Genomic DNA, 17,211 nt, shown 5'->3' with positions numbered 1-17,211 from the left:
TTCAGATATTAATAATGCTCTGCTACAGAAAGGAATCAAGGGCTAGATATCTGAACGGAAGGAGTCATTATATTCCGCTGCACCCAATGTAAGGTTTCTTAAACTTTATATGTGTTTAATTTATCGTTTTAGAAAGTTCATATTTAGGATGTTAATAAACATACTAGTGAGTAGATCTAAGATCCTGGTAAAATAATTTCCAACAAAAACTCTCTCAGTCGCAACCCTCTCTGTAACGCCCTAAATAATTAGGCACGCTACCCAAAATGATTATGAAACCCTAATCCCCTAAACGGGATTACTAATTAAAAATAGCGCAGAATTTAAACTTTTATATTAAACAAACTGAAAATAAACTTGTAATATATTTAAACTTTTCAAACATAGTTGGGATCCCAAAAATATTTACAAAATTATTACAAGCTCTTTTTACTAGCCGACCTAAGCGGCAAAATAGAATACAAAAGTCAACACTGCTAGACCCATAACCCGCTTGGTCTGAAGTGGCGTGAACATGTACATTCTTCGTCTGCTCCTGAAACTCATGGCTGATCAGCTATTGCCTTACCCTTTCCTGCACAGTAGAGCACCCGTGAGCCAAGCCCAGCAAGACAGTATAAATCATAACACATATATTATGCTTATTCACATTTATGTCTGTATGGCACAGACCTGATCACTATATCAACATGCCCATTTATGTCTACGTGGCGTAGACCTATGTGTTGCGCTCACACATCTAATTAAATCTACGTGACGTAGACCCACGTGTTGCTTTCACACGTCTAATTGCATTAAGGCCTTAGAAGTGGTTCATCTCGGTTATGAGTACCGAGTCCAACCTGATTATGCCTTGAGCGCATAATCCTTAAATTTCATTTCATTTAACATGGCATGGCATTATACACATATTCCACTAGAGCAATAACCCTAGACTAACAGACCGTTCCTATTAGGGTAATAACCCTAATCCCGGTTACTAAACATTCATTCATATCATATTCACATAAGCGCCACTGCGCATACTCTACGTGCAAACTACTGTCTTACCTGTTGTCCAGCTATAAAAGGAGATTCCGAATCCCCGGGTGCTCCTGATCAGGTGCGGGTAATCCTAGTCACACAAATCCGGGATAATTCACACTTAGGGTTAACCCCTGATTTTCAACTCATAAAATTCAAACATGGCATTTATAACTCAGATAATCATACAGAGCTCGGAACGAGCTTTCCAACGATATAAAGAACTCCCGAATCGGAGTTCGGATCACAAAGTTATGCATTTTTGAAAATTCAACACAAACTGCCCAAAAAACACGAGGGCGGGCCGTGGCATGCTCCAGACCATGCCGCGGCACCTGGGAAAAATTCCTAGGTTCACTCAAAGGAGCGGGCCGCGGCATGCTCCAGAGCATGCCGCGACATCTGGGTGCAGAACCCAGAAAACCAGCAGCAAACCTTCGAATTTTCAGCCCAAAACCCAATCTTTTCACTCCAATTTCTCAACCAAACATACAAATTAACAATTGGGATCACATGTAAATTACTAGATGCATAACCAACATATTTCAAGCATCAAAATCCCCATACTTAATCAAGAATTTCAGATTTCATGCTATACAAAAACATGCTTCAAACTCATCAAAATCTTAAACCCAAGAGCATGAACTTAACCCAACTCAAACCTATTACAAATCAGCAGCATAACACCCTTTAAACATGAAATTCCAATCTAGAAATACCATGAAATCACTGTCCAAGCTCAACCACAAAACACACAACAATAGAAGCTCAATTTCACAAGATTAGCATACAAACTAACAAGATTAAGCAATCTTTTCACCACACATGCAAGAGCCAAAAATCAAACTAATCTAAGCATGTTTCTACCACAATATTCAGCAAAGGAAACATAAATTAAAACCAAGAAAACTACCTCAAACACTTGCACAATTAAGCCTCAAGCCTCCCAACACCTTTCCTTCAACCAACAACTTCAAATCAACCAATTCTTCACAAATTTAAGCTTTGAAAATGGAAAGGGGGTGAAAGAGAGGGAGAGGGTTCGGGTGAGAGAAGAACACAACCAGAAAATAATCTCTTTTCCTCAAAAAAAATCACTTTTAATCAAATATAATCCAAATATGGTCAAATGACCATTTTGCCCCTAGGGCTTATAAAACATACCTATAAACTTTCAAGGGCATAAAAGCCATTTCACATTCAAATATTGCCAAATAAATTTCAGATTATCACATATCAATTAAAATGCCAAATAATCAATTCAATTTACATTTCGGGCCCGAACCCAGTTCGGCCCGAAATTCCCGGGTGTGACTATACCGCGCCAACCTGTCAGAACACACCTGAAAAGACAACACAGGCATACTATATAATAATATAGTTCTATTAAGCACGTAATTAAATTAATCTCAACAATTTACCCTTCTCGGGTCATAATTACCAAAATGCCCCTGACTCACCAACGGGGTCTTTAACATGTTAAATTTCATATAATTTCACAAATATTGAACTATATAATAATATAATTCCTCAATTAACTCATAATTATCTAATCAGGGTTTTGCTAATCCTTTCCTTAATTCTGGGTATTACAATTACCCTCTCCTTATAGAATTTTCGTCCCGAAATTTACCTGAACAACTCCGGATATTTCTGCTCCATATCCGTCTCGAGCTCCCAGGTTGCCTCTTCTATTTTACTGTTCTTCCACAGTACTTTCACCAGTGCCACAGTCTTGCTTCTCAAGACTTTCTCTCTTCTATCAAGTATCTGCACTGGTTGTTCCTCGTATGATAAATCCGGTTGTAGTTCCAACGCTTCATAACTCAGAACATGGGACGAGTCTGAGACATACTTCCGAAGCATTGAAACATGAAACACATTATGTACAGCTGCCAGCGCTGGGGGCATAGCCAATCTGTACGCCACTTGCCCTATCCTCTCAAGAATTTCAAAAGGTCCAATGAACCCCGGGCTAAGTTTTCCTTTCTTCCCAAAGCGTTTTATGCCTTTCATCGGAGATATTCTGAGAAATACCATGTCTCCGACCTGAAAATTAATGTCTCGACGCTTTGGATCGGCATAACTCTTTTGCCTACTCTGAGCCGCGAGCATTCGCGCTCTAATTTTGTCAACTGCCTCACTTGTTTTCTGAACAGCTTCGGGACCCAAGAACTTTCTTTCACCCACTTCATCCCAGTGAATGGGCGATCTACATTTCCTTCCATACAAAAGTTCATAAGGAGCCATCCCGATTGTTGCCTGATAGCTGTTATTATAAGAAAACTCGATCAGGGGAAGGTACTTTACCCATGATCCTTCAAAGTCAAGCACGCATGCCCGTAGCATGTCTTCTAAAATCTGAATGGTCCTCTCGGATTGTCCATCCGTCTGAGGATGAAAAGCTGTGCTGAACTTTAATTGAGTTCCCATAGCTCGATGTAGACTTTCCCAGAATCTTGATGTAAACTTCGGATCTCTATCCGATACAATGGACTTTGGGACACCATGCAGACAAACAATTTCTCTGACATATAACTCAGCATACTGATCAATGGAGAAGTTCGTCCGAACAGGTAAAAAGTGAGCAGACTTTGTAAATCTGTCCACTATGACCCACACAGAGTCAAACTGTCCCGTGGTTCTAGGCATACCTACAACGAAATCCATAGCTATATCTTCCCATTTCCATTCTGGTATTTTTCAGCGGTTGTAGTAACCCTGCAGGTCGCTGGTGTTCAGCCTTCACTTGCTGACACGTAAGACACTTTGCAACATACTCAGCGATGTCATTCTTCATACTTGGCCACCGAAACATGGCTTTTAGATCTTGGTACATCTTTGTCGACCCTGGATGAACTGAATAAGGAGTCGTGTGAGACTCATCCATGATCTCTTTCTTGATGTTCTCATCCATAGGCACACAAATTCGATTCCCAAATCTCAACATTCCCGTTTCATCCACTGAAAAATCACTAGCCTTCCCGGCCAAAACCCTAGCTCGGGTTTTTATCAATTCCGAATCCTGCTTTTGTGCTTCTTTAATTCTCTCAAGAAGAGTGGATTGCAGGGTAATATTAGCCAATTGCCCCACAACCAACTCAATTTGAGCTCGAGTCATTTCATTTGCCAGTTGTTGAGAGATTTGCTTCATAGAACTCAGCTGACTCTGACCTTCTCTACTCAGGGCATCAGCCACTACATTGGCTTTACCAGGGTGATAAAGAATCTCACAATCATAATCTTTCACCAGTTCTAGCCAACGCCTCTGTCTCATATTCAAGTCTTTCTGGGAAAAGAAATACTTCAGACTTTTGTGATCAGTGTATATCTCACATTTCTCGCCATAAAGGTAATGCCGCCAAATCTTTAGCGCAAATACCACTGCTGCGAGTTCTAAATCGTGAGTAGGGTACCTCTGCTCGTACTCCTTTAATTGCCGAGAAGCATAAGCTATTACCCTCCCTGTCTGCATAAGCACACAGCTGAGACCCTGTCTCGAGGCATCACAATATACCATAAACTTTTCCTTATCTGAAGGAAGTGTTAGTACAGGAGCGGTAATCAAGCGTTGCTTTAACTCCAGGAAACTTTTCTCACACCGATCAGTCCAAACAAATTTCTGATTCTTTCGAGTCAGCTCCGTTAAGGGTACATCAATTTTAGAAAAACCCTCAACGAACCGACGGTAATAACCAGCCAAACCCAGAAAACTTCTAACCTCTGTAGCTGATTTCGGTGCTGGCCAATCCCGAACAGCTTCAATCTTGGCCGGATCCACCATGATCCCATCTTTATCCACTATGTGCCCCAGGAATGTGACACGAGATAACCAGAACTCACACTTTTTAAATTTAGCATAAAGCTTGTGATCCCGTAGCCTTTGTAAAACCGCTCTGAGATGCAATTCATGCTCTTCTTCCGTCTCAGAGTACACTAAAATGTCGTCAATAAACACAATCACGAACCTATCCAGATAATCCTTAAACACTCGATTCATCAAATCCATGAATGCCGCAGGGGCATTAGTGAGTCCAAAAGACATCACAAGAAATTCATAATGTCCATACCGAGTACGGAACGCAGTTTTCGGGATATCTTCCTCTCGAATTCTCAGCTGATGATAGCCTGAGCGAAGATCGCTCTTAGAAAATACCGTCTTCCCTTTCAGTTGATCAAACAGATCATCAATTCGAGGTAAAGGATACTTGTTCTTAATGGTAAGCTTGTTCAACTCTCGGTAGTCAATACACATTCGCAGGGTTCCGTCTTTTTTCTTCACAAATAGAACCGGAGCACCCCAAGGTGAGTATCTCGGTCTAATGAATCCCAGATTCAATAATTCTTGCAACTGTATCTTCAATTCCTTCAACTCAACTGGAGCCATTCGGTACGGTGCCTTAGACACTGGATCCACTCCCGGAGCCAGTTCAATAACAAATTCAATTTCCCGAACAGGTGGCAATCCCTAAAAATCTTCTGGAAAGACATCAAGGAACTCACATACCAATTTCATTTCCTCAGGCCCTGATGTCACAGGTTGGCTAGTGTCCACTGCAGTAACTATGAACCCTAGACAACCTCTACCCATCAGGTCTTTAGCTTTCAACAACGATATTCTTGGTATGCGCCCCCCCTGAACTTTACCCACGAACACCGCTGGGTTAGCACTCTCGGGCTCAAACACCACCATCATCCGTTTACAGTCGATCATTGCTCCATACTTAGATAGAAAATCCATTCCCAGGATTATGTCAAAATCAGATAATTGCAGTTCAATTAGATTAGCGGTCAATTCACAACTGTCAATCCAAAAAGACAAGGACCGAATCCACCTTGTGGATACTATCAGGTCTCCCGAGGGTAACAGGGTTCCAAACCCCGAAGCATAAATATCACATGGCTTACGCAAACTTTCTATCACTCTACTCGATATATATGAATGAGTAGCTCCAGAATCAAATAACACAGTATAATCACAACCATTAATAGATAACTGACCTGTCACAACTGACTGACTAGCATCAGCATCTGCCTGAGTTATAGTGAAAAGTCGCCCCGGGTTCTGAGCAACATTCTTCTTAGGCTCTTCTTTCTTAGCTTGGGGACAATCCCTGATAAAGTGGCCCACCACGCCACACTGGAAACATGCCTTGGCTCGGCACTCACCAGGATGATGCTTCTTACATTTAGGACACTCAGGGTATGACCGGAATGAGGACCTGCGGCCTTGACGGCCACCTCTGTTTGCTCGAAACTTTCTATTTCCTCCTGAAGCTCCGGAAGCCTCAGCCTTCCGCTTGTGCTCAGGATTGCTACTGTCGATCCCCTTACTGAAATTACCACCAGCAGGAGGGTTTCATGCCATGGCAGCATCCTTTACAGCCTGCTCTTTCATTACTGGCTGCTCAGCCTCTTCAGCAATTAAGGCCAAATCTACCACCCTCTTATACAGGGTGTCATGAGATGTGGTAATTTTCAAGTCTCGACTGATTGTAGCATTCAGTCCTCGAACATACTTTTGTTTTTTGGTAAAATCGGTAGGCACCAAATCACCAGCAAATTTGGATAATCGGTCAAATTCCAGAGTATATTCAGCCACCGACATCTTCTCTTGAGTCAACTTCACAAAGTCTTCCTGATGTGAAGTCCGTACAGCTACATTATAAAACTTTTCTTCAAAAAGTTTCTTAAACTCATCCCATGTCATCACACTGACATCTCGGGTTTGATTCACTATGTCCCACCAGACGCGGGCATGATCTAGAAACATAAAGGCCGCACAATTTACCCTCTCAGTTCCCGTCACCCCCATATTATCGAGGATCCGGGTAACAGTGCTCATCCACTGATCGACCTTAATAATGTCGATACCTCCCAGAAAAACCGGAGGTTGCAGCTTCACAAACCGCTCGAACACAGAGTCTCGATGCGGCATAACAAACCCTTGGTTACCCACCACTGGCACAGGAGCTGGTGGTAACCCTTGATTAGCTGGAACAGCTTGTTGCCTCAAACGTTGCAACTCTTCTTCTTGACGAAGTATAACACTCTGCATTTCATGAAACATCTGCTGCCAATCAGCAGGAGGATTAGCATTAACAACCTCCGCATTATCCCCCGGATTTTACGGAGGTGGAGGCGGTGCGGGTGGATCGGTTTGGGTAGCCCCGGGCTCTACTTGCTCGCCCTGTGGTCTGGATGATTGCGGAGGGTCAATTACTAGTACCCCTGAAATCAACAACCCCAGCGAGTTAAGCACCGATACCACACTTATGCACTTATTGCCTTAAACCCTAACTCATCTATTTACCTCATTCATATATACATAATAATTAACATTTATAGCATGGCATCACATAACACATACATACTCTAGATGCTTGCATACTGCCTAAAATGGAAAGCGGTAAACAGATGATCACACATACAGTCAAGTATTTACTCTCAATACTTACTGCACCATGAGTCGAGCTTATCTCTGACGACGAATGTACATGTTCGGCCGGTCTATAGGAAGTTTAAAAACCTTGGCGCTCTGATACCAAATTGTAACGCCCTAAATAATTAGGTACGCCACCCAAAATGATTATGAAACCCTAATCCCCTAAACGGGATTACTAATTAAAAATAGCGCAGAATTTAAACTTTTATATTAAACAAACTGAAAATAAACTTGTAATATATTTAAACTTTTCAAACATAGTTGGGATCCCAAAAATATTTACAAAATTATTACAAGCTCTTTTTACTAGCCGACCTAAGCGGGAAAATAGAATACAAAAGTCAACACTGCTAGACCCATAACCCGCTTGGTCTGAAGTGGCGTGAACATGTACATTCTTCGTCTGCTCCTAAAACTCATGGCTGATCAGCTATTTCCTTACCCTTTCCTGCACAGTAGAGCACCCGTGAGCCAAACCCAGCAAGACAGTATAAATCATAACACATATATTATGCTTATTCACATTTATGTCTGTATGGCACAGACCTGATCACTATATCAACATGCCCATTTATGTCTACATGGCGTAGACCTATGTCTTGTGCTCACACATCTAATTAAATCTACATGACGTAGACCCACGTGTTGCTCTCACACGTCTAATTACATTAAGGCCTTAGAAGTGGTTCATCTCGGTTATGAGCACCGAGTCCAACCGGATTATGCCTTGAGCGCATAATCCTTAAATTTCATTTCATTTAACATGGCATGGCATTATTCACATATTCCACTAGAGTAATAACCCTAGACTAACAGACCGTTCCTATTAGGGTAATAACCCTAATCCCGGTTACTAAACATTCATGCATATCATATTCACATAAGCGCCACTGCGCATACTCTACGTGCAAACTACTGTCTTACCTCTTGTCCAGCTATAAAAGGAGATTCCGAATCCCCGGGTGCTCCTGATCAGGTGTCGGTAATCCTAGTCACACAAATCCGGGATAATTAACACTTAGGGTTAACCCCTGATTTTCAACTCATAAAATTCAAACATGGCATTTATAACTCAAATAATCATACAGAGCTCGGAACGAGCTTTCCAACGATATAAAGAACTCCCGAATTGGAGTTCGGATCACAAAGTTATGCATTTTTGAAAATTCAACACAAACTGCCCAAAAACACGAGGGCGGGCCGTGGCATGCTCCAGACCATGCCGCGGCACCTGGGAAAAATTCCCAGGTTCACTCAAAGGAGCGGGTCGCGGCATGCTCCAGAGCATGCCGCGGCATCTGGGTGCAGAACCCAGAAAACCAGCAGCAAACCTTCGAATTTTCAGCCCAAAACCCAATCTTTTCACTCCAATTTCTCAACCAAACATACAAATTAACAATTGGGATCACAGGTAAATTACTAGATGCATAACCAACATATTTCAAGCATCAAAATCCCCATACTTAATCAAGAATTTCAGATTTCATGCTATACAAAAACATGCTTCAAACTCATCAAAATCTTAAACCCAAGAGCATGAACTTAACCCAACTCAAACCTATTACAAATCAGCAGCATAACACCCTTTAAACATGAAATTCCAATCTAGAAATACCATGAAATCACTGTCCAAGCTCAACCACAAAACACACAACAATAGAAGCTCAATTTCACAAGATTAGCATACGAACTAACAAGATTAAGCAATCTTTTCACCACACATGCAAGACCCAAAAATCAAACTAATCTAAGCATGTTTCTACCACAATATTCAGCAAAGGAAACATAAATTAAAACCAAGAAAACTACCTCAAACACTTGCACAATTAAGCCTCAAGCCTCCCAACACCTTTCCTTCAACCAACAACTTCAAATCAACCAATTCTTCACAAATTTAAGCTTTGAAAATGAAAAGGGGATGAAAGAGAGGGAGAGGGTTCGGGTGAGAGAAGAACAAAACCAGAAAATAATCTCTTTTCCTCAAAAAAAATCACTTTTAATCAAATATAATCCAAATATGGTCAAATGACCATTTTGCCCCTAGGGCTTATAAAACATACCTATTCACTTTCAAGGGCATAAAAGCCATTTCACATTCAAATATTGCCAAATAAATTTCAGATTATCACATATCAAATTAAATGCCAAATAATCAATTCAATTTACATTTCGGGCCCGAACCCAGTTCGGCCCGAAATTCCCAGGTGTGACTATACCGCGCCAACCTGTCAGAACACCCCTGAAAAGACAACACAGGCATACTATATAATAATATAGTTCTATTAAGCACGTAATTAAATTAATCTCAACAATTTACCCTTCTCGGGTCATAATTACCAAAATGCCCCTGGCTCACCAACGGGGTTTTTAACATGTTAAATTTCATATAATTTCACATATATTGAACTATATAATAATATAATTCCTCAATTAACTCATAATTATCTAATGAGGGTTTTGCTAATCCTTTCCTTAATTCTGGGTATTACACTCTCTCTCTCTATTCTTTCTCTGTTTCGAAATCTATAAGTGGTAGAGTAGTGCCCACACACATCAAGTAATACCTCAATCATAGTGAGGAAGGCTGTGTAGAATTCAGAAACAATAAAGAAGGACTATCGGGCTCAGATCTTGATTATACTCTGCGATAGAAAGGAATCAAGGGTTAGAGATCTGAGTGGGAGGAGACATATATTTCGCTGCATTCAATGTAAGATTTCTGATAGTTTTATGTGTTTAATTTTCCATCGTTTTAGAAGTTCATATTTAGGTTGTTAAATCAACATACTTATGATTAGATCTAAATTCCTGGTAAAATAACTTCCAACCGATAGTACCGTAGTATTTGACAGTATATTATCGGTATGGTCAGAGTATGACTGACATAACAAGTATAGACTGATACAGTAACTCATCGGTACGACTAGAGTATGACTAGCGTACCGAGTATATGCTGTTACTATAGCATAAGTACCGTCGTACGAGCGTTCGAGACTCCTTGTGGGATACCGTGATTAGGGTTGGGGTCAGGGGTATGGGCCTTTGATTATAACGCAGGATTTATGTATGTTATATGATTTATGCTTTTCTTACTGAGTTTGTCGACTCAGAATGCTATGTTTATGTGTAGGTAAGGGCAAGGCTAAAGCTGAGGAACTGTGAGGATGAGTAGATGAAGATTTTACATGTCGGGATGGTTAGGTCTGGAGCGTACGATCCTGGGAACATCAGGGCTTTTGTTGTTAGTCGCTGGGCGACAAATATTATGTAAATGACTAGTAAACTTTTGTAAAGTATTTTGTAAACGGGATCCCGAATTATTTTGTATGTAATATTATAAGTTTTAATTAAATAAGAAAATTTTAATTACTCACGTTTTTCATTAACCTCATTGATTAGCAACGAGCTGCACAACAAGTTTAAAAATCACGTTAACACGCCTAGGCTAGTTAGGTTGTTACAGTAATGGTGGAAAAAGGTTGTATTCAATACAACTTGTCATATCCTATTACGGAGAGTATACTACATACTACACTTGATTTGAATATCAAGGCGTTAAGATTATTTGAAATGAACTTATTGTTTTATATTAGTGCAAGTGGTAGTTTGTTGGGTTTTGTGCCCTAAATAAGACCCATTTCAATATAATCAGATTTACTAGTTAATAAAGAACAAAAATAACATTTTATGTTCCATGGTTCACATGATTTATTTCATGATTATTTAATGTATAAATTCTATTAAGTCCAGAACATATGTATTTGTTAATGATTATAGTGTTGTTAGCATAGTGGAATATAATCTTGATTATATGTTCGAAAGTTTAATTCCCTGATTTGTCAGTTCACTTGATTTAGACTCGCATGATGATCAGCGATAGGTATACTTACACCTTGGATAAGTGTTATGTCCTTTCCAGGGCATTGGCAAAGTTTACCAGTATCGGATGTATGGAGTATACATTGGAAGGGACCAATATTGAACTTTGATTAGATATGATAAATTTACAGTAATATCTATTCAATCCAATATCACCTAGTTGATCCTAGATCAAATGATCTTAATCCTGATATGGTTAGGTTCGATCTCAAGAGTGTTATTCGTGTTCTTTGATTTGTTAGTTAAGCCTACTTTTTGGTAAGGGTGATACGTACATTTTGGGAACAAGATAATGCAATTGAGTGGGAGTGTTAATCATAGATATGGAATCTATAGCTTCTATAGGTATTTAGAAGTGAAACGATAATTTCCTTCGAGCTTGCTAAATACAGATAAATGATAGAACGTTCATTTTAGTGACTATATTAATTCACTATAATATCATTTATATGTGGCAAGTGTTTTAACGATAAAATACATTGAAAGGGTGTAACGGTAATTTTATTCCTATGCAATGTAGATCATCTATAGAGGATCATTGATTATTGGGATTATAACAATGGATAATTAATAGTGTATCTATATTGTGGAACATATAGAGCGTTCTATATGACTGAGAGTGCAATTCCAAGTTCTATGCGTGGATGCAACAAGGAATTAATAAGACAGGGAATTTACCTTGTAAGTTTTGGGTCTGCTTATTGGAAGCTCGGTTATATGGGCCCATGGTCCCCATACTAGTTGAGACCATACTGATTGTAAGACTCAGATAATTAATTTTAATTAATCAATTATAATTCTAAAATTAGCTATGTCAAGTTTATGAATTTTCACTAAGCAAGGGCAAAATTGTGAAGAAAAGAGATTCTAGGTTTTATTTATTAATTAGGAAACTTTATATGTCTAATTAATAAATATATTAAATGACAATATTATTTAATAATTAATTTTTCGTTATTAAATAATTGGAATTGGGATTAAAGTGGTTAAATTGGAAAATTAGCGTTTTTGAGAAAATGGGATGGGAAAATGACAAAATGGCAAAATTGTAAAGTGGGGCCCAATAACATCCTAAGGCCAGCCACACTAGTGTAATTTACCATTTATTTGTTCATTATTTTAATGTCAAATAATTCTAACCTAAATCTAGGTGGTTACCTATAAATAGGTAGTGATGGCTTAAGGGAAAAGATGATGATACATCACATTCCTTCAGTAAAATTTTAAGCCTCCTTCCTATAGCAAAACCGAAACCACTTCCTCTCTTTTCTTCTTCATATTATTCAGCCTTGAGTGATAGAGTGAGTGCCCACACGCATCAAGTGGTATCTCAATCATAGTGTGTAAGACTGTGAAGAATCCAATCAACAAGAAGGAGAATCGGGCTCAAAGAAGGAGAGAAAGAGATCTAGGTTCAGATCTTCATAATGCTCTGCTACAGAAAGGAATCAAGGGCTAGAGATTTGAACGGAAGGAGTCATTATATTCCGCTGCACCCAATGTAAGATTTCCTAAACTGTTATGTGTTTATTTCATTGTTTTAGAAATTCATATTAGGATGTTAATGAAATATACTTGTTAGTAAATCTAGATCCTAGTAAAATATTTCCAATAGTATCAACCAACTTCCATTCGTTCCTACAGACTTCATGCCTCAACTGGAGCCAAAAACGATGGATTCCAAGGCTAAGGAGCTTTTGACCAATCCAAACCAGGGGAACCCCGTGGCCTGCCATGGCTGATCCTCACAAGTGATCCCAGAGGGTATTGATCTTGTGAGCGATCTCAAAGATCCTCCTCAGACTGATGAAGAATTTAAAAGGAAGATCTGCATAGTTTCAGGTAAATCTAGGGAGGAAGTTCGCGTGGTTTCTATCAGAGTACCCAACATACTTTAGACCCTATCCTACGCTAGGAGATCTTTGCATCAGTCTCTCTTCAGTGCTGAGTGATTTCTTGACGCTGCAGAATAGATCTCGGCTTCAGGAAATGGGATCTTCCGATGATGAGGGAAATAAGGCCTGTGCAGAGACCAAGGCTCTCTACGTGTAGCTGGTCTTTCTCATGCTATATGTAGACGGTCTTTTTCAAGCTATATGAAGACGGTCTTTGTCTACTTCATTGGCTTCCCTTCTCATCATAAGCTTAGGAGAATGACTTAATGGTTTGCCCCTTGTGGCATTTTTGTAAAGACAAGTTTGTAACCAGTCTTAGGTTTTTCTTATCTTAAAATGTCTTGTACTATTTTTATTCAAACTTAATTAAATTTTATTTGCTTGCGTTATTATTCATAATGTAAACAATTATATTTTGATCGAATATACAACACTTTTGGGTTTTTCCATTGCTCGTAATCTTCTTGTTTAAGTAGTTAATATTCTACCAAACTTTATGATTTTCAAGCGGTTGTCCATTCTGCCTCGCAGTTGCAGTTATAATCCGCCTTAAGCAAACTTAAATATACTTTAAGGATTTTATCTCATTGTATATTTTTAATTTGCTCGCATGAATAGTTATATTATCTATCCGTTTTCTAGGTTTATGTACTGTATCAAGGTGTTGTGATGCCTCATTTAGTACTTTCCTAGTTCGCAAGAACCGTTAGTATTAGTTTTGTACGCGAGTTATAACTTTTGATTTTCCACTCCTGTCGGATAAGTGATAAATCAAAAATTATAGTTGTTTGATCCGTTCTTCGTCAAAAAGGTTTGATCAAGGTGTTATAACGATTCAACCCTTTTCTCGTCAAAAAGGTTTGGTTAGGTTGTTATAACGGTTCGACTCCACTTTCGTCAAAGAGGTTTCGTCGAGAACCTTTGAATTTCAATTTTTTTTTTGAAATGGCAGGTTTGCATTATACAATGTATTTCTAGACGAATTCTGGTTAGTCATACATAAATGCCACTTAAGTAATTTTAAAGAATTAAACTTTGTAATTACTTAATATAAATAATTCTCTATATTCATAACTTAAGTTTAAGGCTTACATCAGTAACGGGAGTTACATCATTTATTTATTGATAGTAGGGTCGCAAATGTTCTACGTTCCAGTAGTTTTTTATTAGCGAGCCATCAGGCCGAGACAATTTATAGACTTCGACTCTAACTACTGCTTCAATGACATATGGACCCTCCCAGTAAAGGTTGAACACTCCTGCTGATGCATCTCTTGTATTTGTAAAGACTCATATTAACACCAAGACTCCAACATTAAGCAGTCTTTTCTTCACTCTTTTCTTGAAGTATCTTGTGACTCGGTGTTGGTATACAGCGTTGGTGATTTGCGACTCAGTTCATTTTTCCTCAAGTAGATCTAAGGACAATTTTAAAAGTCCCTGGTTTTCTCCTTGATTATAAAACTCTCTTCTGTGAGTCAATATATTTACTTTTATAGGCAGCATTGCTTCTGAGCCAAGTGCTAGCGAGAAAGGAGTGTGTCCCGTGACTTTTTTCTCGGTAGTTTTGTGGGACCAGAGCACGTAAGGTAGCTTGTCAACCCACATACCTTTCGTAGCGTCTAACTTCTTCTTAATCGTATCCTTTAGGGTTTTATAAACGGCTTCCACTTGTCCATTTGCCTGAGGTCTGGATACTGACAAGAAGCTTTTGATAATTTTATTCCTCTCGCAGAATTCAGTGAACAAGTCGCCATCAAATGGGGTTCTATTATCGGATACTATCTTTATGGAAATTCCAAACCTATAGATAATGTTCTTGACGACGAAGTCAAGGACTTTCTTGCAGGTTATGGATACAAAGGGCTCACTCTCCGTCCATTTAGTGAAGAAGTCGACTTCTACTACTGCATACTTAGCTCCTCCCGCCCAGTGGGTAATGCCCCAATCAGGTCGATCCCCCATATAGCAAATGGGTAGGGCGAGGTCATCATTCTAAGTTCGATTTGCGGTACGCGAGGTATATGTGAAAATCTCTGACATTTATCACATCTTTTGACAAACTCATGTGTGTCCTTATTGATCGTTGGCCAATAATATCCTTGTCTAACGATCCTTTTAGACAGACTTTTCAACCCACACGATCCTCGCAGAAGCCTTCATGAATTTTTCTAATTATTTCAATTGCTTCTGTGGGAAGAACACACCGAAATAGGGGCATTGAACACCCTCTTCTATATAGTTTTCCTTCGATAACTGTGTAATGAGGCGCTGTATACAAAAGTTTTCGTGCCTCGTTTTTGTCATTTGGAAGTTGCCCGTTGAGTAAATAGTTAACAATAAGAGTCATCCATGTTGGAGAGCTATCTATCATCTCAACGTCTTCTGTTTCACATATACTTGGCTGGCTCAGCATTTCTACCAGAATCGGATTTAGTTCGTCCAGACCATTCTGCGAGGATAGTTTTGCTAAGGCATCGGTGTTGGAGTTCTGTTCTCTCAAAATTTTTTCGATTTTAAAGTAATCGAATCTTTCCAAGTTCTTCCGAACTTTCTCTAAATACTTCGCCATTTTCAAGCATTTGGCATGGTATTCCCCGAAGACCTGATTTACGATCAGCTGTAAATCACTATGAGAGATGAGATTTTTGACTTTCAAGGCCTCTACTATCTTTAAGTCGATGAAGGCTTCATACTCAGACTCGTTATTAGATGCATCAAATTGGAATCTCAGAGCATAGTGAAACTTATAGCCTTCTGGTGATATTAATATCATCCCTGCACCTGAACCGTGCTCGTTGAATGCACCATCCACATACAACTTCCAAGTTTCTGCATCTCACTGATCAAATGGGATTTCTTCTTGGGTTATACCTTCTATCAAGAAGTCAGCTAAAGCTTGACCCTTGATGGATGTTCGAGGATGGTATGTTATGTCGAACTGCCCCAGTTCAATCGACCACTTTATCAATCTTCCAGAAGCAATTAGTTTTGATAAAACTTATCTCAAGGGCTGATCGGTTAACTCTTTTATGGGGTGAGCCTGGAAGTATGGCCGTAGTTTTTGAGACGCGTGGACTAGGGATAATGCGAGTTTTTCTAGAGGGGGATACCTGGATTCTGCCCCTAGTAACCTCTTACTTACGTAGTAAATAGGTTGCTGGTACTTACCCTCTTCTCGCACTATAGCTGCACTAATCGCATCTTCCGAGATGGCTAGATAAACAAATAACGTCTCTCTAGTTATTGGTTTTGCCAAAACTGGGGGCGTTGCGATATGCCTTTTTATGTTCTGAAAGGACTCCTTGCATTCCTTTGTCCACTCAAACTTTTTGTTGCCTCGTAATATGTTGAAGAACGGCACACACTTATCAGTTGACTTCAAAATGAATCTGTTAAGTGCCGCCATTCTTCCTGTCAGGGCCTGTACTTCCTTAAGTTTTGTCGGGGATGGCATATCTATTAATTCCTTGATTTTTTTAGGATTTTCCTCAATGCTCCTCCCGTTAACTATGAATCCCAACAATTTTCCTGAGGTGACTCCAAAGGAACATTTTTTAGGGTTTAGCTTCATGGTATACTTTTTTAATATTTTAAAGCATTCTGTGAGGTTTGAGGTATGATCCTTACTCTTTGTTGATTTAACCAACATATTGTCGACGTAAACTTCCATGTTTTGCCCTATTTGATTTGCGAACATTTCATTTACTAGTCGCTGATATGTTGCCCCAGCGTTCTTCAGCCTGAACGGCATGACTTTATAACAATAGAGTCCCATGTTGGTTACAAAGCTTTTATGTTCTTGATTTGGGACATACATTTTTATCTGGTTATATCCAGAATATGCGTCCATAAAAGACATAAGCTCGAGCCTAGCAGTTGCATCCACTAACTATTCGATCCTGGGAAGTGGAAAAGAGTCTTTCGGGCACCCCTTGTTCAGAGTAGAGAAATCAATACAAGCTCTCC

General features: G+C 39.3%; 1 protein-coding gene across 1 annotated transcript; it reads right to left on the bottom strand.

Annotated features, from left to right (window-relative positions):
- Nucleotides 1–15,373: 15,373 nt before the first annotated feature.
- LOC133036250 (uncharacterized) lies at nucleotides 15,374–16,651 on the bottom strand. Its single transcript, XM_061112773.1, has 3 exons — nucleotides 16,356–16,651; nucleotides 16,117–16,214; nucleotides 15,374–16,026 (listed from the first exon to the last, which is right to left on the bottom strand). Exons 1-3 carry the CDS (start codon nucleotides 16,649–16,651, stop codon nucleotides 15,374–15,376), a joined length of 1,047 nt encoding a protein of 348 aa, XP_060968756.1.
- Between the last annotated feature and the right edge of the window lie 560 nt (nucleotides 16,652–17,211).

This window comes from Cannabis sativa, chromosome 3 (assembly GCF_029168945.1).
Source record: "Cannabis sativa cultivar Pink pepper isolate KNU-18-1 chromosome 3, ASM2916894v1, whole genome shotgun sequence".
In the NCBI taxonomy this organism is placed as follows: Eukaryota; Viridiplantae; Streptophyta; class Magnoliopsida; order Rosales; family Cannabaceae; genus Cannabis; species Cannabis sativa.
The sequence above is the reverse complement of the archived record's forward strand: the minus strand, read 5'-3'. Positions and strand labels throughout refer to the sequence as shown.